The sequence below is a fragment of the Dipodomys merriami genome, unplaced genomic scaffold, assembly GCF_024711535.1.
Source record: "Dipodomys merriami isolate MVZ:Mamm:240054 unplaced genomic scaffold, mDipMer1.0.p SCAF_44, whole genome shotgun sequence".
NCBI lineage: Eukaryota > Metazoa > Chordata > Mammalia > Rodentia > Heteromyidae > Dipodomys > Dipodomys merriami.
The window spans coordinates 4,064,398-4,087,826 of record NW_027206002.1 but is presented as its reverse complement, the minus strand read 5'-3'; the positions used below and the strand labels follow the sequence as shown (position 1 = coordinate 4,087,826).

Below are 23,429 nucleotides of genomic sequence, written 5' to 3'. Positions count from 1 at the left end.
CCTGAAGGGTGTCCCCGCCTGAGGTGGGTCGCAGTGATGTGTCCCCTTCTTGTTTCACAGTAAGCAAGTGGCCATGGCTCTGTCTGTTTAGTGACATTGTCAGTGTTGTGCTTTTGCTTGACACAACATGGTTTAAAATGGGCCCAGGCAAAGTGCGTCGCTCCTCCTGAGTGCAGGCCTGTGATGATGAGCCAGCCCCGCTGAGAGCGCGCTCCTGAGAGCAGGCCTGTGATGACCAGCCCCGCTGAGAGCGCGCTCCTGAGAGCAGGCCTGTGATGACCAGCCCCGCTGAGAGCGCGCTCCTGAGAGCAGGCCTGTGATGACCAGCCCCGCTGAGAGTGCACTCCCGAGAGCAGGCCTGTGATGACCAGCCCCGCTGAGAGCGCGCTCCCCAGAGCAGGCCTGTGATGACCAGCCCTGCTGAGAGCGCGCTCCCCAGAGCAGGCCTGTGATGATGACCAGCCCTGCTGAGAGCGCGCTCCCCAGAGCAGGCCTGTGATGATGACCAGCCCTGCTGAGAGCGCGCTCCCGAGAGCAGGCCTGTGATGACCAGCCCCGCTGAGAGCGCGCTCCTGAGAGCAGGCCTGTGATGACCAGCCCTGCTGAGAGCGCGCTCCTGAGAGCAGGCCTGTGATGACCAGCCTTGCTGAGAGCGCGCTCCCGAGAGCAGGCCTGTGATGATGACCAGCCCTGCTGAGAGCGCGCTCCTGAGAGCAGGCCTGTGATGATGACCAGCCCTGCTGAGAGCGCGCTCCCGAGAGCAGGCCTGTGATGACCAGCCCCGCTGAGAGCGCGCTCCCGAGAGCAGGCCTGTGATGATGACCAGCCCTGCTGAGAGCGCGCTCCCGAGAGCAGGCCTGTGATGACCAGCCCTGCTGAGAGCGCGCTCCCGAGAGCAGGCCTGTGATGATGACCAGCCCTGCTGAGAGCGCGCTCCTGAGAGCAGGCCTGTGATGACCAGCCCTGCTGAGAGCGCGCTCCTGAGAGCAGGCCTGTGATGACCAGCCCTGCTGAGAGTGCACTCCCGAGAGCAGGCCTGTGATGACCAGCCCTGCTGAGAGCGCGCTCCCGAGAGCAGGCCTGTGATGACCAGCCCTGCTGAGAGCGCGCTCCTGAGAGCAGGCCTGTGATGACCAGCCCGTGCTCCAGACCCGGTCCGCGCTGGCAAATCACCACAGATACTAAACGAAGTGTCTTAAAACAGAAGCACACCTAAAAGTTCTGCACCAATGGGCTGGTGGCGAATTCTGATCACAGGAACCTGGCCGTGTTTCTCCCCTGGAGTCGTGGCCGGGGTGCTCTCTCACTCAGGGGCTGTGTGGAATATCCCCACGAGGAGAATGACAGTCCACTGCGGTCCCAGGAGGAAGTGAGCCCATCCCCCCAGTATGGGAGGAAGCTTCCTGTCGGTTGGCGCTGGCCAGCCCGGGTGGTTCTGAGAAAACGGTAGTCAGAGCAGCCCTGTGTGCCGGGCACTCCCCAGAGCCCCCTGCAGATCCTCCCCGCCTCGGCTGTGGGCTGGCGGCCTCGGCGCCCCGTCCTCCGTGCCTCCGCTTCAGGAGGTGGCCCAGAGGGACAGGAGAAGAGTAGCACAGGACAAGTGGCCACCCAGAAACCGCCGCTGTTCACCTGCGGATGCTCTACCCCTGTGCTGACATTCCTCCTCCCTGCACCCTGAAATCGCTGGTCTGCCGCCCTCTTTATGATCACACAACATGGTTAGAAACGGAGGTTGCCCAAGGCCAGTGGAAACCCCCTGGCAGGAACCCCGATTTCCTGGATTCCGAGCCAGGGAGGCTCTGGGAGGCTGAGCGCACTCATTGCGGAAGACAAGGGCTTCCTGTAGGGTCTCCAAAGCGGGGTCCAGGAGCCTCGGCCTGTTTCTAGGCCACAAGAAAACAGGCGACTTTAAAAGGAGCCCTGGAACCCAGCACGGTGGTTCACGCTGTGAGCCCAGCCACTCGGGAGGTGGAGATTGGGAAGATCACGGTTCAAGGCAGCCCAAGTAGAAAGTCCTCGAGACCCCATCTCAACCAGAAGTGGGCATGGTGGTGCACACCTGTCATCCCAACTACATGGGAAACATGGAAAGGAGACTGCACGTGCGCCCTGGAAATTGCCATCGCGTCTCAGCAGAGATCCTTCTCGAGAGCAGATGGAGAGGGAAGAGGACTTAGAGCAGCCCGGGGAGAGGGAGAGGAGCTGCAGTGTGGATGGGGAATCCTGGTATGGGGGGGCGGGGGGCTGAGGCTAAGGAGAGGCCCAGCCATGCTGCAGATCCCCCCTCCCATTCCCTCCTTCCCCAGGGCCGGGTAAGAGGACCGGCTCACCACAGCCACATGCCCTGTTGGCACCTTCACCAGGGTTTGAGGAACTCCCAGAATCCACCCGACCTTCCTTGTTTCTGGCCTCCTCTCCTCTAGGCACACCCTAGTCTTCAGACAGGTGAAATAGCACAGAGCCTGGAGCTCCCCGCCTTACCCCTCCTACCTCTCCTGCACCGCACGTGGTGGCCCTGCTGTGACAGCCCACCCAGCTGTTCCTCACAGGAAAAGCTTTGCTGATCCCTAAGAGCCACACCGCCCTCCCTCTTAATCCTCTCTGGGCTGGACGTGGCTACACGGCACACTCACACGGAAGTCCCCCCCAGCAGAGGGGAGCTCTGAGGCTAAGGGGAGGCGGCAGCCAGGCAGCCAGGACTAGGATTCTGATTGGTGACTTCCAAGCTGTGTGGTCTCGGCTAACTTACTTAACCTCTCTGTGCCTCGGCTTCCTCCTTTAAAATGAATATATGATGTCTATCTCTATGATCTAGGAATGAAATAAAATCCAAAGGAAGTGTGGAAACAGGAGTGCCTTCATACTCAAGTAGCTGGTACATTCCTTTTACTGCATTGCCTACCAGCCGCAGTATAGTTTGCATAATGGCGCTGGTGCTCACATTTCCCACATAACTGTCTGCATTTCTGACTTTGTGTGAGTGCGTGCATGCCTCTGTGTGTGTTCACTTTTTTTTTTTTTTGTCGGTCATGGGGCTTGAACTCTGGGCCTGGGCGCTGTCCCTCAGCTCTTCAGCTCAAGGCGAGTGCTCTGCCACTTGAGCCACAGCACCACTTCCGGTTTTCTGAGTGGTTGATTGGAGCTAAGAGTCTGGTGGACTTTCCTGCCTGGGTGGGCTGTGAACCGTGATCCTCAGATCTCAGCCTCCTGAGTAGCTAGGATGACCGGCATGAGCCACCAGCGCCTGGTCCATTTGTCACTTTCGTTATATATACATGTAACGTTTCAGCAGAAGATGAATGAGCAGCTGGGAGAGGGTGGTCACAGGAAGGTACCCGAGTAAAGTCGCCCGTTTTAATCTCCCTAACTTGAGTTTAAGACCTGGTGATTTAATGATTTTTCTTTACCAAACTTCTAGGTTCTTCCCGCAAAGAGATCACAAAACACTGGGAATGGCTGGAAACCAACTTGCTTCAGACACTGTCCATCTTTGACAGCGAAGAGGATATTACCACGTTCGTTAAGGGCAAGATCCATGTAAGGCTGCGCCCGTTACCAACCCTCCCTCCCCACTGACCGCAGCGTGCACGCTGTGGCCTCCGCATCTGTGGGTGCAAGCAACCTCGCGGGAAAACATTTCGGGGAAAATGGATATCTCTCCTGAACCGTATATAGACTTTCCTCTTGTCACCATTCTCCAAACAATGCATATAATAATGATTGCCACACATGGATACCAGAAGTATCCTAGAGATGACTGAGGTTTGCAGGAAGACAGGCTTAGGTTATCTGCAGAACGTGTTGTAGTAAGGACTCCAGCATGGGAGATTGTGGTATTGGGGGGAGGGGGGAGGGCGGCTCCTGGAACCAATGGAATTTGCAGGCAAATTCCAAGTGCTGCCTGTCTTTCCTTATTTCCTCCCCCCACAGCACAGTGAAGATTTTATTCCCATTTCACAGAGATAGAAACTAAAGTGTCTGCTCACATTCTGCTAGGATGAAGGGGCGGTTGAGCCTACTGCCCACTGCTGGAGGTTGAATTCTGAATGTTTCACAAAGGCCATGGGTTGAAGGCTAATATACCCCATTTTCTTTCTCCGTTCATCGGTTGAGGGTTATGTGGGCTGGCTCCATAGCTTAGCTATTGTCAATAGTGCTGCCATAGACTGTTGTTCTTTGTTTTTGTCAGTCATGGGACTTGAACTCAGAGCCTGGGTGCTGTCCCTGAGCTTTTTGACTCAAGGCTAGCACTCTACCTTTGAGCCACAGCTCCACTTCCAGTTTTTGAGTGGTTCATTGGAGATAAGAGTCCCATGGGTACTTTTCTGCCCAGGCTGGATTCAAATAACGATCCTCTGATCTCAGCCTTGTAAGTGGCTAGGATTATAGGCATGAGCCACTGGCACCCAGCATACCTTAGACTATTGTATCCTGACTTATGTCCCTTTAACTATATGCCCAAGAGTTGGATCATTGTAGTGCTATTCCATAGATACAGTTTTTGAAGGATCTTCATATTGCTTTCCATAGTGACTGCATTAATTTATATCCTCACCAACACACACACATACACACCATTTGCTGTTATTTATGTTCTCGGTGATAGCCATTCTGATTGAAGCAGGATGAAATCTCAGTGTGATTTCTGTTTGCATATCCTTTGTGGCCAGGAATGTTAAACATTTCTTCATTATGTATTGGCCATTTTTACTTTTGGGAATTGTGTGTTTATTTGCCCATTTATCAATTGGGATATTGGTTCTTTAGGAGTTTAGCTTTTTAAGCTGGGTGCTGGTGGCTCAGGCCTTGTAATCCTAGCTACTCAGGAGGCTGAGATCTGAGTTCGAAGCCAGTCAGGATAGAAAAGTCCCTGTGAGACTCTATATCTCAAATTAACCATTCGAAACCAGAAGTGGAGCTATGGCTTAAAGTGGTAGAATGCTAGCCTTGAGCAAAAGAGCCCCTTCTTAGTGTAGCCAGCCACTCAATCGAGTCCAATTGAAGCTTAGGTCAGAGTTCATTCCTTGCCAAGTGCCTTCAAACAATATGCAGCTGTGTAACTGTGTTTGTAGTGCTTGGCTAACGGAGGAAGACGGTGGAAATAATGAGGTATTCTGAGGTTTGTTTTTATAATAAGACCCATTCTACTTAAAAGGCACATACCTTTTACCCAGTGATTCCACCCTCGTGGTTTTGCTGTGGTGCATTTCTGTGTGCAGAATGGCCTATGTTCATTGCCTGTAGCACTTAGCGCAGAGGCAGTGCAAACAGTGCCTCCTGGTCCTGAGCGGAGAGATGACGCTGCCCAGGTTACTACAGCGGCGCAGCTACGCCCGCACCGCCCGTACGCTTACTCTGCTAAGTGCTTATTTCCGGGGGACTTAGTCAGAGGTGGTAAACTTTCCAGAGTGCTTTACCGCCATCAAAATAATGATTATGGACATCGTGACTATCTCTAAACTCGTTTCCTCTCTGGGAGATGATTAATGTTCTCGTGGGCATTAATGTGAACATATGTGTGTGTTTTCTTTCTGTTAGGTTATTAAGTTAGATTCCTGTGAAGAGTGTTGCTGGGTTTGGGCAGAGCCTTGTATAACTTTTTAGACCTGGGCAGACAGGACCAATATTCTCAGCTCGTCTGAGAATATTGGGGTTCAAAATGGGATCTGTGTTGTCTTCTAGTTTAGGAGTAACAGGCAAAATGAGAGGGAAGACTTACTCTTCTAACTAGCAAACTGGGTGATGATGATGATGATGATGATGATGATGATGATGATGATGATGGCATTATTAAATGCCTCCTGTGTGACAGGCCTCAAACAGACATCAGCAGAACAGTAAAGTTCTAAATGACTCCTGATCCAGAGAGGAAATGGTGTATTGGTCTGCCTTTCACTGTTGTAACAAATACCAGAGATAATCAGCTTAGGGAGAGATAAGGTTTATTTTGCTAGCCCAGGAACGGTTGTCCTTGTTGCTGTGGGCCTGTGTCAGCTCCTGGGGGAGAGTACACATCAGAACACGTGCTCACCTCGTGGCCAGGTCAGAGAGGAAGGGGCTGGACTCCCAGTTTCCTCCCTTGGAGGCTTGTCCCTAGTGGCTGGAAGACAGCACCCTCCAGGTCATCCCACAGTGCCGTGCTGAGGACACATGCTGTGTGGCATGACTTAACACATGGTCCTTTGGGGACACTTGAGATCCAAACTATAGCCAGTGGGAATTAGGAAATCAAGACCCGAGTGAACACTGGCGTTCTAGTTGTTGTTTTGGTTGTTGTTAGTGAGTCTTGAACTCTGGGACTGGGCGCTGTCCCTGAGCTCTTCAGTTCAAGGCGAGTGCTCTACCACTTGAGCCACAGCACCACTTCTGGTTTTCTGGTGGTAAGTTGAAGGGTCTCAGGGATGTTCCTGCTCAGGCTGGCTTTGAAATGAGATCTTCAGATCTCAGCCTCCTGAGTAGCTCAGATGACAAGCCTGAGCCACCTGCCCACCCGCGCCCAGCGCCCTGCAAAGATTGCATGAAAAAGAATGACAATGACCAGCAAAGTGCCCAACCCAGGAAGTCAGAAAAAGAATTCTAGAGAAACCAGGAAACTAGACAGAAGGAAATGCCAAAAGGCCAAGGTTAATTCCTTAGAAAACAAAGGAACAATGGAGAAGAGTGACAGACTAAAAAAGAGAAGCAAACCTGTGGCCAAAGTGACCCCAGACAGAAGGCAGAGCGCGACCTGCCGGGAACCACCTGCCAATGAGACGTGAAGAGCGCTCACATAAACGCAGGGCTCCTTCCTCCTCCTGCCTGCCTTCCTCCTGCCTGCCTGCCTTCCCTCCCTCCTTCCCTCCCTCCTTTCCTACCTCTTTCTTTCTTTCTCCTTTTCTTTTTTCCTTCCTTCCTTCCTTCCCTCCCTCCCTCCTTCCCTCCCTCCTTTCCTACCTTTCTTTCTTTCCTTCTTTCTTTCTTCCCTTCCTTCCTTCTTTCCTTTCTTCCTTCCTTCCTTCCTTTTTTCCTTCTCTGTTTTTTTTCTTTCTTCCTTTATTGAAGAAAGTTCTGGGATCTGAACTCAGAGCTTCATGCTTTTAATCAGCTTTATTTACCACAGCTGATGCTTTTCCACTTGAGCCATGCCCCTGTCTAGCATTTTGCTGGTTAACTGGAGATAGAATCTCTCAGACTTTTCTGCCTAGGCTGGCTTCAAACTACAATCCTCATATCTCATTCTACTAAATAGAATAAAGAGTTGTTTTTTTGTTTGTTTGTTTTTAATGTGAGAGAGAATGCCATAGCAGCTTCTAAGCTGTGTAGTTCCGGTGGCAACTTTTTTAGACTGATGTGTGATATACTAGTTCCAGTTACTATTGCCATACACATTGGTGGCTTCAGACAATACAAATGAGGCTGGATGTATACTTGATGAGAGTGTTTGCCTAGCATGTGCAAGGCCCTGGGTTTGATCCCTATCACCTCCTAGAAATTACTCTTACAGTGTCTGAGGTCAGAAGTCTAATTGGACTGAAGTCAGGGTATTGGTTGGGTTGTATTACTTCTAGAAGCTCTAAGGAGAATCTGTTAACTTTCCCAGCTTCTTTTTTGTTGTTGTTGGTCATGGGGCTCGAACTCAGGGCCTGGGTGCTGTCCTTGAGTTCTGCTCAAAGCTAGCACTCTGCCACTTTGAGCCACAGCTCCACTTCCAGTTTTTGAGTGGCTAATTGGAGATAAGAGTTTCACAGGGGGGCTGGGAAGGTGGCTCAGTGGTAGAGCGCTTGCCTTGCATGCTCAAGGCCCTGGGTTCGATTCCTCAGCACCACATAAGCAAAAAAAAAAAGCCGGAAGTGGCGCTGTGGCTCAAGTGGTTGAGCGCTAGCCTTGAGCTGAAGACCTGAGGGACAACGCCCAGGCCCAGAGTTCAGGCCCCACGACCGGACCCAAAAAAAAAAAAAAAAAAAAGAGTTTCACAGGGATTTTTCTGCCCTGACTGGCTTCGAACCAAGATCCTTAGATCTCAGCCTTCTGAGTAGCTAGGATTACAGTTGTTGGCCACGGGCACATGGCTTTTCCTAGCTTCTTAAAGGCCACTTTTAATACTTGGTTCTTAGCTCTCCTTCCTCTTCAGTGCCAACAGGAAACCCTCTTCAAGTCTGCCATTCTCTCCTGCTCCCCTCCTGTCGTCTCTTGTGACTGTGTCCCTCTTCCCTCCCTGTTTATAAGGACACTTGTGGTCTCATGAGGGTCACCGGATGATCCGGAGTCCTCTAACCTCACAGTCCAGTCTTTTTTTTTTTTTTTTTTTTTTTTTTTTTTTTTTTTGTCGGTCGTGGGGCTTGAAGTCTGGGCCTGGGCGCTGTCCCTCAGCTCTTCAGCTCAAGGCGAGCGCTCTACCACTTGAGCTACAGCGCCACTTCCGGTTTTCTGGTGGTTTATTGGAGATAGGAGTCTCACGGTCTCTCCTGCCCGGGCTGGCTTTGAACCACGATCCTCAGATCTCAGCCTCCTGAGTAGCTAGGATTACAGGCGTGAGCCACCAGCGCCCGGCTGACAGTCCAGTCTTGTAACCACATCCTCAAAGCCCCCTTTGCTGTGTAAGGTCGCCTGTTGCTAGGTTTTGAGCATTGGGGAGGCAGTATCCTTGGCCTTCCACACAACGTAACAGCCTTAAATTGAGGCTGGGAAAGAAACCCAAACCGTGAATATGCACTCTGCTTATTTAAAATCAGCCATTTCAAATCGCTTTCCGATCTTTATAGCTGCCTTCTGTCTTCAACCCTATGGGCTGACTAAGCCCATCCCTGAGACCAGTACTCCCAGGAAGCAGCTGCGTGGTCTGAAGGCTGAGGCCGGGGAGTCTTGGGAGGATTGTGGGGGGGCTGTAGTCAGCTCCTCTGCTCCCCGCTCAGCAGTCTCTCCCAGGGGTGGGGGAGGGGTGGGGGAGGGGCGAGGGCACTGCCGCTGCCCCTGGACACCCAGAAGAGTGGCCTGCGGCAGTACTGCTCGTGATGGCCGCCTGCCTCGGGCCTGGCTTTTAGCAAGGGCTGGCGCAGTGCCCGCTGCCCGGGGCCGCCGTGGCGTTCTGCAGGCAGGGCGCTGTGGGCCAGCTTTCCATTGTCTAATGAGGTGTCATCTTGGCTCACCATTGTGGAGGTCCAGTCTAAGGGTGGATAAAGAAAAAGAGAATTTATTCAGTCCATAGTTCTGGAGGTCTGAGGCGAGGGCGTCCCTGCTACTCAGTGAACTGATGAGGATCTCACGAGGGGAGACAGCACGTGAGCGCGTGTCTCTCATAAAAGCATGAATGCCGTCGTGGGGTTGGGCGTGGCTCTGTGATGGTGAAGCCTGTGAGCACCCCCTGGAGATACCAGCCACAGGAGTGGGGTCCAGGGTGGCAACAGGAGGGGGGACTCCCAGCGGGGGCGGGAGGGGGGTCAGGGCAGAGCATCTTCCAAGATACAGTTGAAAGACCCCCGACTTCGGGTGTCCCCCATATCAGGACCTCCCTGCCCCAAGCACCAGTCAGACGACACCAGATGCAAAAGGCAAGAGGGTTTTATTTGGGCATGCCCAGGTTCCCAGGTGCACGTGACCTCGAGATCCGCAAGGTTCGGGTCAGTGGCTGGGAACCCCGAGCAGTCCCGGGGATGGTCCTTTTATGGGACCCCTCTGTCCGTTACAGGAGTGCCCGCGCTTTTTCAGCCAGTAAATTTAAAGTGTTACAACCTGGTCTGCACGCAGGCAGCCAATCCTTTTAAAACAAATCATGTGTTTTGGCCAATCACTGTTCGAGGGGGTCCCTCGGTGTACGTGCCGAGTTGTGTGTCTCCGGCCCTTGGTATGAGGAAGTGACCTTTGTCCGAGTCGATGCCTAATCGTTCGCTCACACCAGGGGGCTGACTGCGGGGTGGGGTTAGTTAGTAGGGTGTGGGCTTATTGATTAACTGGTGAGGTTAGTTATCAAAGGGGGAGTGTGGGGGTAATATAATTTTCTTAGCAAAGCATGTTACAGAAGCCAGAAATAGCTTGGTTAGATACAAAACTCTGTTCCCCTACAAAGAGGCTCAGGGCCTGGTTGGTTGGGGAGGGGGTCTTTCATTCCCCCATTTCTTTTGTTAGTGCCTCTAACCTTAGAGGCTTTGTCCTTTTTTTTATTTTAACTACCAGTTCCCTGTTGTCTGAGGGCTTGATATTGTTGGGTCAAAACTAGGGCCTGTACTACCGATAGGCAGTCTTTTACAAATTGTATCAAGTGGTTCACAATGCAAGGGCCTAAAGTAAGGATTAGCATTAGTAGTATAAGTGGTCCCATCAAGGAGGATAATAGGGTAGTGAACCAGGAGACTTGTTCCATAATCCTTCATACCAGCTCTGTTGGGACTCAAATTCCCGCTTTCTTTTATCTAGCCTCTCTTTGAGTTTGTCTAGGGTCTCGATTATTACTCCTGTTTTGTTAGCGTAAAAACAACACTCTTCTTCTAAGGTTGCACATAGGCCTCCTTCCTTTAGAAAAAGCAAGTCCAACCCCCTTCGATTTTGGAGGACTACCTCAGCTAAGGAGCTTACGGAGTCTGTCAACGCCCAGATAGACTTTTCTAGGGTCTTTAAGTCTTTATTTACAGCCTGATGTAGGAGCATGTATTGATCTGCCTTCATCAGGGCTGTGGTTCCTGTGGCGATTCCGGCCATTATTCCTCCAAGGCCCAAAAGAACAGCTAGGGAGAGAGTTACAGGTTCTCTGTTGTCCCTGTATACAGGGTTCTCGAAATACTGGAGGACAAATTCATCGGGATGGTAGGTGATGCGGGGCCAAATTTGCACTAGTACACAATAATCCCTAGTTGGGTTAAAAACGGCTGCTGACACACACGGGGTAATTCCAGTGTTACAAGCCCAATTTTCCTTTGGCTTGCAGAACCTTTATCTTAGAACAGCCTTAAGGCACCACTGTGATGCAGAAGCTTGCTAGATTTTAAGGCTAAGAGTATTACCTCCATTGATAACACACTCAGGTTATTACCATACCAGAGCCAAACTAGGCTGTGACCATAGAGTGGATTTCCAGTCATTATGCACTGAAGTGCCTAAGACAAGCAAGCCAGTGATATCCTTGTCCCCAATATCCACTGTGGGAAGAGAGGGTTTCTGGATATCACCCAAAAGAATGTCCCACAAGATCTTAGATTTAGCAGCAGTCAACCAGGAAGCAGACTCAGGTGATGGAATCAAGCAGGAGTTCCTCCAAGTGACTGTCAGGCCGTCGTTGAACTTTACCCATTAGGGTATGCAGCAGCAGCAGCAACCGTAACAGCAGCAGCAGCAGCAACAGCAGGATCTCTCAGTGGCTCCAAGGGACTGTCACACCTCATGCTCGGCTGTAAATTCCTACACAGACTGGTTAAGGATACATTGCATAGGCTTGGCAGGCTTTGATCCTGCTGGTTTTTAAGATCTTTTAAACAATAGCTCAGGACAATTTACCAAAATCACAACTTTTTACTAACCAGATATTTTTGTAAATAGACACAGAAGGCTTAGTCTTGTAACCATCTCTGACAAATGCAGTCTCCACACCTTGCACACCTACAACAGTTAACACTATTTTTTATGCCCTTTTTTTAAAAAATTATTTTATCTATTTTGCCTCATTTTTCCAAAACTGACTCTGGACCCTTGATCTTAAAATGGGGGTAGAAGGGCGAAGGTCCATCTTCTGTAACTTCTTCAAGCTGACTTTAGGGGCGTTGATCTTACCTAGCCAGGAGCCTATAACCTTAGCCTATTTTACAAAGAGGCCATCAGGGTTAGATGTCATTAAGAACAATATTTAACTTTTGACAACTGCACAGACCTTTTCTCCAGCTATAGCTTGTTTAGCACTCTGGTTTGTAAAAGCATCTTTCTGGATGACTTAGGAATGTGATCTCTAGTGACCCTAACACAATGCCTGAGTTACCTTTGCAGGCCTTTAGACAGATATCAATAGAAACACACTCTCAGGTTTACAAACTTTTTCCTGAGAAGATGAATTTCATGTAACTGGTGTCAGCTCAATATTACTGCCAATTAGAGCTTTTGGCACATAAAGGGATTAAGATTTAAACTACCCCCCACATTTTATAACATTAGCTTTTTACTATCACAGAGGACTGGCAAGTTCCTGTCCCTTACAAGGTAGTCATGAACATTAGGCATGCTTCCAAACTATCTTCCTATGACCTCCCGGCTCTGATCAGTTTTGAAGGGCCACGCACAAATGACTCTAGGATCTGACATTTCTGCCATCCAAGCAGTGGCTTACTGCCTCTGGATGCTCCTCCATTGTTTTTGTCCCAGGAGTGTCTTCTCTACACTGGATAAATGCCTCATTGGCATTTTCCTTAGCTGGTTGCTGGACTTGAACTCGGGGCCTGAGCACTGTCCCTCAGCTCTACAGTTCAAGGCTAGCACTCTGCCACTTTGAGTCCCAGACTCGGGGCTTGAATGCTGTCCCTTAACTCTTCAGTCCAGGGCTAGTACTCTGCCACTGTGAGTCCCAAAGCATCTCTGCTTGCTCTTTCAGCACTCTGCTGGCTGAGTAGAGGTGACAGTCTCACAGGGACCTTTTTCTGCCCGGGCTGGCTTTGAACCAGTTTGCAGATCAATGAGTCTTATAAAAGGCCACTTTACTCCAATTGAAAGCAACAAGGTGGTCAACATAGAAGTAGCTTTTAAGCATGCTCTTACCTGAAACTTATTAAGAGTCAAAGTTACATCTGACAAACTGTAGGAATCCTCTGTGCTTTGCTCTGGACTTTGCTGGAAACTCGAAAAACCTATAAGAGCAAACTAGAATAGCAATTATTTTGGTAATCCTAATTTTTTCTTTGTGCACATTGAGGCCAATGTCAAGAACAATTTTACATTTAAACTTTATATCCAAAAATCCATTCCCTATTTTTTTAAACCTCTTATTAATCACCTTTAATATTTTATACTTTAGTTATTATTTGCGTTTTGAAAAGATCCCTTGAAATCTTGAGGCCAAGTGTCACTCATTGCCTCTTGGCTTCTTGTTTTAAAACAGACATACATTAAGATTTTTAAACTCAGATGACAATTTTTCCTTAATGAGAAAATAACAATCATCATAACTGAACCAAAAAGTTAGACTTAGCGTCTTTATGACTTTTAAAAACATCCTAATTGTAAACATTAAAAGCAAGTCACATTATACAAATAACTTTTTAACCCTCTTTTTAAGGCCTTCCTAATTTTAATGTTAACACATCCAAGGGGAAGTTTTAGCAATACTAATCAGATCATCACATCACTCATTTTAATCATGTTTTCAGTGGCTATCCACAGGGAAAAGAGACAGAACAACGATGGGCCACTTGGCCCCTCCTATGGAATAGGCAGGCACACACCCAATCCGACTCTTTAGGGTTAGATGAACTGCGTTTGTGCCAGCTTGCCTCACCATGGGTGGACTCCTCCCAGGGCCTGTCCCACCATGCATGACCAGCTGAACTGCACTTCTGCTTGTTCACCCCTCACCCCTAAAGATAGGTCTTCTGTTGGCTTCTAAGTTTTTCCCCCTGTCTCTTCTCTTGGTTCTCGAATGAAATACAGTTTTAGACAGACAGAACAGGTAACATCTTTGACAGTGTTAAACTAACTTTTACATTTAAATTTCTATTATTTTTCCCCAAATTTTAGCCAAGGGAATTAAATGCCAAACTGCCAATGCATTTTGTTAAGCCAGATAACTTGATTACAGTATAAACAGACTTATGCATTTTAAAATATTAGCTTTTAAAATACCAGATTTTCTAATTTACAAGTTAAAGAATCTTTAAAAAGCCATTTAAAACAATGTGAAGATTCTTTAAAATTTTTGGTAATGTCCAAACCTCATAATCTTTTGAATTTTAAATTTAAACTCACCCAATTGTTACAGCATGCTGACAATTCTCATCTTTGAACACGTTCACAGACACACACAAAACACTCACACAGATCTTAAAGTGCGCAAAAATCAAAATCAGTTGTATGTACGCCTTCTAAAGTTTTTAAACAAAAATTTAAGACAGTATTTCTTTTAGAACTAGGTACCTTTGTTGGGCTTCATTTTCACAGAGCTTGCTTGTTAGCAAGGCTTTTGAATCTCTTCTGAGTTGGAGGAGGGCTGGGGGAGGGAGTCACCTAAAACAAAACTGGCCTGATTTATTTATTTATTTTACCCAATTTACGCCCTCGCCTGTCCTCCAGCAGCCTCCACTGGGAGAAGGTGCAGCCTGAGGCTTGAAGGGAACCAAACTAGCCCAGTAACCTTCCATGCCCCGCAGGGAGGGTGGGCATAGCAGGTCTGTGACCAAGCCCAGTTGGAACTTTTATTCCCTCAGAGATGTTCAAATAAATAAATAACAAAAACACAGATACACACAAAAACCAAGGATCCACATTTAAAACTGGTACCAATTTTAAAACAGAACTAGACAAGAACCAAAGGCTGAGTTGGGGACTAATGGGCCCCAGTTTATCCCTACCGGAACTCTGTGCTGTTCTCACTCAGCAAGCTGAATCCAGAGTCTGCTGGGTGAGCCTGCCACACTCACCCAGAACTTTCCTACCCCAGAAAACATAAAACAAACACACTAAAGTTAACAAGACAAACAAGTGGCCACAAAGACAAAATCAGGTCTCAGTGAATGGGGCGACATCTCACCACTTACCAGGGGACTCAACACCCCCTCTACTCATTCCAGAGAAATTTTTCTCTTAGATTCCTGCAGACATTGACCCAGGGGCCTTCCAAGGCAGAGGAGAATTCCCAGTCATCTTGGGGCAAGGGAAAGAAGTCCCTAGCGGCCGTCCCCTCAGACTGACAGGTTCTCCCCCACGCTCAGACCCCCTAAGCCAAGGCCTGAGGCTGAGATCTAACTGGGGCCACTCGCAGGTGGTCAGTGGCAATTTCATAATTGACAAACAAGCAAGTTTCCAAAACCTGACAATCTCGGCTCAGGCTGTAACTTCCAGTGATCTATAGTCAGACTTAAGGGGGTTGTTAGTTGCTGCCCCATCCCTTTAAGGGCAACAAAACAGACAACAGAGACAATTAACACTAAACAGAAACAGACAAAAACAGACAGGCGCCAAACAGAAAAAGCAACTTCAGATGGGAGTGGCCAACCACGGCTAAACTCCCCGGGAAGGAGAGAGATTCCACGTTCCCTCCTTTCCCCGAGAAGGAGAGAGATTCCACGTTCCCTCCTTCCTCCAGGTCACCCTGGAGTAGGACTCCAGGGCGGGGCCAGGAAGAGAGAGATTACTTCTCCAGTGGTCTAGGGTTAAAGACAGAGGAGTAACAACAGCCTGACCCATGTTAAAAAGAATAAGAGTTAAACCAACACTGAACACAAAAAGAACCAAAAACGGACGGGTTAAGACAAACGCTGCGCGGCTCCGGTCACGAACCGAAAGCAGATTTTCAGACGGGGAAGCAAAATCCCCGGGAAGGAGAGAGATTCCACGTTCCCTCCTTTCCCCGGGAAGGAGAGAGATTCCACGTTCCCTCCTTCCTCCAGACATGAGCTCCGAAAAATCGAGCCCCTCTAATCCCTGAGGCGTCCCCCAGGGTGGCGGGGGAGAAGTCCGAGCTCGTCAGCTCCTTCTCAAGCCGCCCAGATACAGAGCTATTACGCGTAATAGTACAGACGCTGCGCGGAGACAAACACCAGACAGACAGAGACAAAGACAAAGGCCGGCTTACCTCCTGGTGGGTCCGAGCTGGAGTGGGTCAGGGGGCGATCCCGGACGAGCCCCCAAGATGAAAGACCCCCGACTTCGGGTGTCCCCCATATCAGGACCTCCCTGCCCCAAGCACCAGTCAGACGACACCAGATGCAAAAGGCAAGAGGGTTTTATTTGGGCATGCCCAGGTTCCCAGGTGCACGTGACCTCGAGATCCGCAAGGTTCGGGTCAGTGGCTGGGAACCCCGAGCAGTCCCGGGGATGGTCCTTTTATGGGACCCCTCTGTCCGTTACAGGAGTGCCCGCGCTTTTTCAGCCAGTAAATTTAAAGTGTTACAACCTGGTCTGCACGCAGGCAGCCAATCCTTTTAAAACAAATCATGTGTTTTGGCCAATCACTGTTCGAGGGGGTCCCTCGGTGTACGTGCCGAGTTGTGTGTCTCCGGCCCTTGGTATGAGGAAGTGACCTTTGTCCGAGTCGATGCCTAATCGTTCGCTCACACCAGGGGGCTGACTGTGGGGTGGGGTTAGTTAGTAGGGTGTGGGCTTATTGATTAACTGGTGAGGTTAGTTATCAAAGGGGGAGTGTGGGGGTAATATAATTTTCTTAGCAAAGCATGTTACAGAAGCCAGAAATAGCTTGGTTAGATACAAAACTCTGTTCCCCTACAAAGAGGCTCAGGGCCTGGTTGGTTGGGGAGGGGGTCTTTCACAGTGAGAAAAAGAATACAGAACAGGGCCACGGAGAACTCCATTTGGGCAGAGAAAGGAGGAAATAACAGTTTTTCCATACACGTGCACAAGTGTGCATGCATCTGGAGGGAAATTAGGAAAGAAAACACAGAAGGCAGGAGGGAGAGCCCCTCTCCACCAAATACATAGTCCTGCTACACGTGAATATTCTCCATCCCAGAAAGCTTGAGACCAGTGTTTAGGACTGGGGATTACCATAGGCTTTTGAATTATTTGCACATTCATGACTTATCTTTTTTTTTTTTTTCTTTTTGTCGGCCGTGGGGCTTGAACTCTGGGCCTGGGTGCTCTCCCTCAGCACTTCAGCTCAAGGCAAGCGCTCTACCACTTGAGCTACAGCGCTACTTCCAGTTTTCTGGAGATAAGAGTTTCACAGACTTTCCTGCCCAGGCTGGCTTTGAACCGCAATCCTCAGATCTCAGCCTCCTGAGTAGCTAGGATTTCAGGCATGAGCCACCAGTGCCCGGCTTGACTTATCTTGAGAATGAGACAAAATCCTATGCACAGAATTCATTCATGTTTTATAAATACTGAGGTCACTTTACATTTTGACTGCAGCGTTGGAAAAGTGTCAGATTCAGGAGAAATTGAATTTGTGCATGTTCAAATTAGGGTGCTTAGTATGTATTTGCATTTTTTTTTTTACCATTTTTATGGGTTATATGTTAGAACAATTTTACCTTAAACTAAGATGTCTATTTGAAAAAGTAGCTGCCCAGAGCCAGTGGTGCCAGTACCCGCAGGCATTTCAGGAACGTGCTCAGTCACAGGCAGCTCTGTCACTCACGTGTCTTGTCTGAAAACCAGCAGAGCCAGAGCGGGGCACTTCCTTTCCCAGAACCACTGCCCAGAGTTCCCCAGGCCTCTGCTCCTGCCTTTGGCCCATCCAGGAACAAGCCCTGCAGAGCCTAGATCTCATTGCTCCCTCCACCCCCGCCCCCCAGGGCATCATTGCAGAAGAGAACAAGAACCTGCAGCCCCAGGGAGACGAGGACCCTGGAAAGTTCAAGGAGGCAGAGCTGAAGATGAGGAAGCAGTTCGGGATGCCGGAGGGCGAGAAGCTGGTCAACTACTACTCCTGCAGCTACTGGAAGGGCCGCGTGCCCAGGCAGGGCTGGCTCTACCTCACCGTCAACCACCTGTGCTTCTACTCCTTCCTGCTGGGAAAAGAAGGTGAGCCCCCTGCACCCCCAGCTCCTCCCTTGCTCCTGCCCTTGACCCTGCCGCCAGAGCAGCATTGCCTCTCCACACTGCCAGCCTTCCTGGTGGGTCCCCAGATACCACGTCCACACTAGCTCCCAGAGGGGTCTCCCCAAAGCCCACGTGCAACCTGCACAGCCCAGGAACGCCCAGGCATCTGTCTGCTCTTGAGGGACTCTTCTCATGCCCACTAGTGAGATTCAAACATAGTAGCCTTCTTTCCTGGCCTCCTGGTTTATGTCAGAGTTGGAGTTTCCCAGAGCACACATCTTTGTCAAGTGCTTCTAGTGATGCAGTGCTCCGAGCACGGGCCACTCCTGACCTCCTGCTCCCTGCAGGCTGCCCTAGCACCTGCTCCCCCCACTGCAGTACCTCTCTCGGAAAGCACTGCGGCCTCTAGCACTTCCGGTAGTCAGACATCATCCCCCTTCCCCAAGCCGGGCTCCCTCCGCGCTCCTGTGCAGACTCCCCTCACCCTCCTGCTCAGATGTTGTCACTCAGCCCCACCTGGTTCATCCCTGAGCATTTGTTCCCTACACCCTCAGCCATTTTGGGGGCGCACAGATCCAGTAGAGTTGGTCAGGGCGGCAGCTGAGACACCAATCGCCTGGTCCCTCCTTATGAAGCTCGACCCAGCATAGTCACTCAGTCACCAGGCGGGTCCATAAATGGCGTCCTAGAGGCGGGCACTCCAGGTAGGTCCTGGGTGTGGTAGAAGTCAGGACCCTCGTGCTGCCAGACTGATGGGTGGTGCATCTTTCCCCACCGGCCTCCAGTGAGCCTCGTGGTTCAGTGGGTGGACGTCATTCGGCTAGAGAAGAATGCCACTCTGCTCTTCCCCGAGAGCATCCGTGTGGACACCCGGGACCGGGAGCTCTTCTTCTCCATGTTCCTCAACATCGGCGAGACCTTCAAGCTCATGGAACAGCTGGCCAACCTGGCCATGCGGCAGCTGCTAGACAGCGAGGGCTTCCTGGAGGACAAGGCCCTGCCCAGGCCCATCCGGCCACACAGGAACATCTCAGCTCTGAAGCGGTAGGTTGTCCGCCTGGCAGGGGACTGGAGCCAGATCCCCCGACCCTGGCTGACACGTGGCAGGACGTGTAGGCCTGGAGAACGTCTCATGTCCAGCCTTCGTAGGCCCCCACCTGAGGCAGCGGCCAGAAAACAGAGCGTCGCAGTAGTGCATTGGAGGCACTAGTGATCGCTGATGTGGAGGAAGGCCCCCCTCACGGCCCTAGGGTGGGAGATACTCTGACCGTCCCTACCGCACAAGTGGTAGAGGTCCTTCTGGGGGTGAGCTCTCCGTCAGAGTGCTCCGAGGTCTCCAGGTGAATCTGGACACAGGGTGCACATCTCCATCGTACTGTGATGGACCTCTGGGGGCCCCGGCAGCCGCTGGCCACGACCTCAGGTCTGAAGCCAGCAGTGAGGAGGAGACAGGCCGTGTGCAAGCTGAGGTCATCGCCCCTCTGCTCGTGGGAGCGGTAGATGGAATTGCATGGTGGTGGCCAGTCCCTCCTGGTCACTGCTGTTTGAGCCCCAAGATGGTAGCCTCATGGGAAACCCACAAGTATAGCCAAGACCTCAGAAGTGCGCTGGGCCCCTCAACCAGGGCAGACAAGACACGGCTGTATTCATACTGTGTTCAGAGACCTTCCAGCCAGGCTGTTTCCTGGATTGCACCCACAGACCTTCCTCTGGGCCCACCTCTGGTCCAGAAGGCTGTCACTTTCCTGATACAGTGACAATGGTCTTCAGAACCTTCCAGAAAAAAAAAATCAGGGCTGGACCATGGTGGTGCCCAGCACTGCCAGATGGGAGCATGGATTTTAGGCCCTGGTCAGGGCATTGGCAGTCCTAGGAGGCGGGAGTTTCTTTGGGAGAAGGGAAGCTGTGTTTGTATGGTAGAACCATCAAGGACGCAGTGGTCACAGGTCATCTCCCACAGACATGAGACATGCATAAGTATTTCGGTTAAGCAGTGGCCACCACACGGTTCAGATTTAGCCCCGCTCATGCCTGCTGGATGTCAGGGTGGGGTTGGCAGCGTGGGAGCTGTGCACACTGGCTGCCCTTCAGTACCTGAGGGCAGATCACTGCTGGTCAGCCTCCAGGTGTCCTCGTTTTGAATCGGTCAAGTTATGGACACGTTACATGCATCCACTTCACTGCCGGCCTTAGGAGTAGCCCTCATTTTTCTTAGTCATTTAAAATTGCATCTTTTCTTGGACTGTAAAATCCCCAGATGCAGCTTGCTTGCTGGAAGTCTAAAACATGGGCTCCTAGAAGTATGTGGACCCCTGACTCCTGTCCACCTGGTTCCCACTGTTTCCTCAGAGACCTGGATGCCCGCGCCAAGAATGAGTGCTACAGAGCCACATTCCGGCTACCCCAAGATGAGCGGCTGGACGGCCACACGGGCTGCACCCTGTGGACGCCATTCAACAAGCTGCACATCCCTGGGCAGATGTTCATCTCCAACAACTACATCTGCTTTGCCAGCAAGGAGGAGGACGCGTGCCACCTCATCATACCCCTGAGGGAGGTAAGCATCACACTCCAGCCGCGGGGGCTCAGACAGCTCAGTGACCAGGCCCGTGCTCTGTGGTCCAGCTCTGCAGTTGGTCACCTTGGAGGCTGATCTAGGGGCACCTGCCCCTCCTGTCCCACCCAGGCATCCATTCACTCAGCAGCTGAGTGAGCCTAGTGGGCCTTGGCTATCCCTTCCAGTCACGTGTTCCGTGCTCCCCATGGAATTAGGGCCCTGCCATCTGCCCAGGTGGAGGCGGAGTCATCCTTGATTCTGCATCCTGACCATAGACATCCTGTCAGCCCTCTCTCCAGAGCTCGGCCTTCCTCCCCGGGCCTACCATCTAGGACAAAGCAGGCCACCTCAGGAATCCAAATCCCACCTGACCCCTTTACGACACATCTCCACAATAGTAAGCAAGATTCTGAATGTCAGCCAGGAGCCGGACGCAGGGGGCGTATGCTTATAACTGTAGATACTCAGGAGTCTCAGGTCTGGAGGATTGCAGTTCACAGCCAACCCAGGCAGAAATGTCCACAAGACTCCTCTCCAATTAACCAGCAAGAAGGTGGACTAGCGACATGGCTCAAGTGGTAGTATGCCAGATAAGCAAGTGTGAGGCCCTGAGTCGAACTCCATTACCACCAAAAAAAAATAAAAATAAAAATAGAGCATAGTGTCACCCTACCTAGTTCCTCCAGTGTCTTCTTGTGGTTAAAAGAATCCCCAAGCGCCTCCCTGTAACCTGTGAGGCCTGTGGAGAACCATGCTCAAACTCACACACATCCTGCCCGTGCACACACAGTCACACGGAGTACACACTCCATACCTACACCGTACACACACCTCCCCACACATGCACACACACATACACACGGGCTACACATAAACCTGCTTTCACACATACACACCACACAAACCTGCTTCCATCCACATGCAAATACACATATTACACACACCATACACATAGACTTTTACATGCACATGTACACACATACATTCACATGTGCATACCACATCACACTGTATCATATGGAGTTGCACACGTGTATTCATGAATTCACATATACACACCACAGTAAGTGCTGTACCTGCTCACATTACCCACACACACACACATCCCGCCCTGTGGAGGACGCTCTATCTGTCCCAGCTTCCACAAACCTCCTCTTTCCAGCCATTCTCACTCCCAGTGGTTCGTGCCTCTGTCCCCAGCTCGCCCCCAGCTCCTCAGCAGTTTCCTCAGCTGAACCAGGTGCAGCTCAATCGCTGCCTCTCCCCAGGCACAGTCTAGTGACCTGTGTATCCATTGCCTGCACTCCTCTAGGCCAGGCTCCTCAGAGCTGCCCACTTCAAACCTGTGCTGTGTCCCTCAACCTCTCCCACTCACTGACCGAGCTTCGGGACCAGCTGTGAGGGAATGCTCCTGAAACGAGCTCCTTACATGAGGGACTCGGGACAGGAGTTGCTGGTGGGCCTTGGATGAGCCAGCAGGTGGCTTACTGTATGTTGTACAGCCTCGCCTCAGCAAGGCCCTGCAAGGACCATCCAAGCTCATCCCTAGCAACAGGTGAAAAGAGACTGAGATGCCCCAGTGCCTCACCCAGGGCCGCACAGAAGAGGGAGCCCCAGGATGTGGCTCTAGTGGGGCCACTCTGCACTGTCAGAGGACAGCCCTAGGCCCCTCACGGTCACAAGCACCCCCAGACTTACATCCCAAGATGCAAAGGCACAGGAAACTGCTTTAACCTTCTCAGGTGACGATTGTTGAAAAAGCGGACAGCTCCAGCGTCCTGCCCAGCCCTCTGTCCATCAGCACCAAGAGCAAAATGACCTTCCTGTTTGCCAACCTGAAAGACCGTGACTTCTTAGTTCAGAGGATCTCCGACTTCCTCCAGAAAACACCGTCCAAGCAGCCGGGCAGCAGCATCGGAGGGAGGAAATCCAGTGTTGTGGATCCTCCCCCAGAGGTGAGGTAGGGGAGGGAGGAAAGGGAGGGCCCTGGGGAACAACTGGGGAGGGATGTGGGCCGAGCTGCTGCAGTCACTGTTGGGTCACCCTGCCACTGTTGGGTATGCTGAATCCAATGTGGAAGCTGGAAAGAGCTCCTGTGAGGGCGGGGTGAACTCTGAGCCCAGCCCCACGCTCCCACGCACACCACCTCCTACTCACCCCTCCCCCACTCCCGTCCCACCCACCCCTTCCCACATCCTTCTCTTTTATTTATTTATTTTGGTGCCGGTCCTGGGGCTTGAACATAGGTCCTGGGCATTGTTTCAGAGCTCTTTTGCTCTTTACCACTTGAGCTGTAGCTCCACTTCTGGCTTTCTTTGGTTAATTGGAGATAAGAGTTTCATGAACTTTCCTGCCCAGATGGGCTTCAAACTGCGATCCTTAGATCTCAGCCTCCTGAGTGGCCAGGATTACAGGCATGAGCCACCAGCACCAGGCCCTTCTCACTCTTTTCCAGCCCACTGCAAGGCCCATTCCCCATGAGAAACCCATGGCTACACCATCCATAAAGTTCCTTGATCAACTTTTACACTGAGCAAGAGCCACAATGTTGAGGCCTACCATTATTATACAGCAGACTTACCCCTTCAAGTCCCTCATATAAAATGTCATAGTAGTATTTGTATATAACCTCTGCACATTCTCACACCTCCTGGTACTCGTGTGTGTGTGTGTGTGTGTGTGGTGTGCTTTGAATTTAGGTCCTCACATTCTTGCTTACTTTTTTAACTCAAGGCTGGCACTCTACCACTTGAGCCATACCTCCACTTTTGTTTTTTGTTGGTTTTTTTTTTTTGTTTTGTTTTTTGTCGGTCGTGGGGCTTGAACTCTGGGCCTGGGCGCTGTCCCTCAGCTCTTCAGCTCAAGGCGAGCGCTCTACCACTTGAGCTACAGCGCCACTTCCGGTTTTCTGGTGGTTTATTGGAGATAGGAGTCTCACGGTCTCTCCTGCCCGGGCTGGCTTTGAACCGCGATCCTCAGATCTCAGCCTCCTGAGTAGCTAGGATTACAGGCGTGAGCCACCAGCGCCCGGCTGTTTTATTTTTTGATGGTTAATTAGAGATAAGAGTCTCATGGGGGCTGGGAAGGTGGCTCAGTGGTAGAACGCTTGCCTTGCATGCATGAGGCCCTGGGTTCGATTCCTCAGCACCACATAAGAAAAAAGAAAAAAGCCGGAAGTGGCGCTGTGGCTTAAGTGGTAGAGTGCTAGCCT

At 50.9% G+C, this 23,429-nt stretch overlaps 1 protein-coding gene across 4 annotated transcripts in view; it reads left to right on the top strand.

Annotated features, from left to right (window-relative positions):
- Positions 1-23,429, top strand: part of Tbc1d9b (TBC1 domain family member 9B) — a 43,651-nt gene that overhangs the window by 5,607 nt on the left and 14,615 nt on the right. For all 4 annotated transcript variants that reach the window (XM_069993834.1, XM_069993837.1, XM_069993835.1 and 1 more), the window contains exons 3-7: positions 3,419-3,537; positions 17,415-17,643; positions 18,447-18,705; positions 20,011-20,218; positions 21,961-22,173. In XM_069993834.1, coding sequence (XP_069849935.1) covers positions 3,419-3,537; positions 17,415-17,643; positions 18,447-18,705; positions 20,011-20,218; positions 21,961-22,173 — 1,028 coding nt within the window. The remainder of the gene's footprint in view (positions 1-3,418; positions 3,538-17,414; positions 17,644-18,446; positions 18,706-20,010; positions 20,219-21,960; positions 22,174-23,429) is intronic.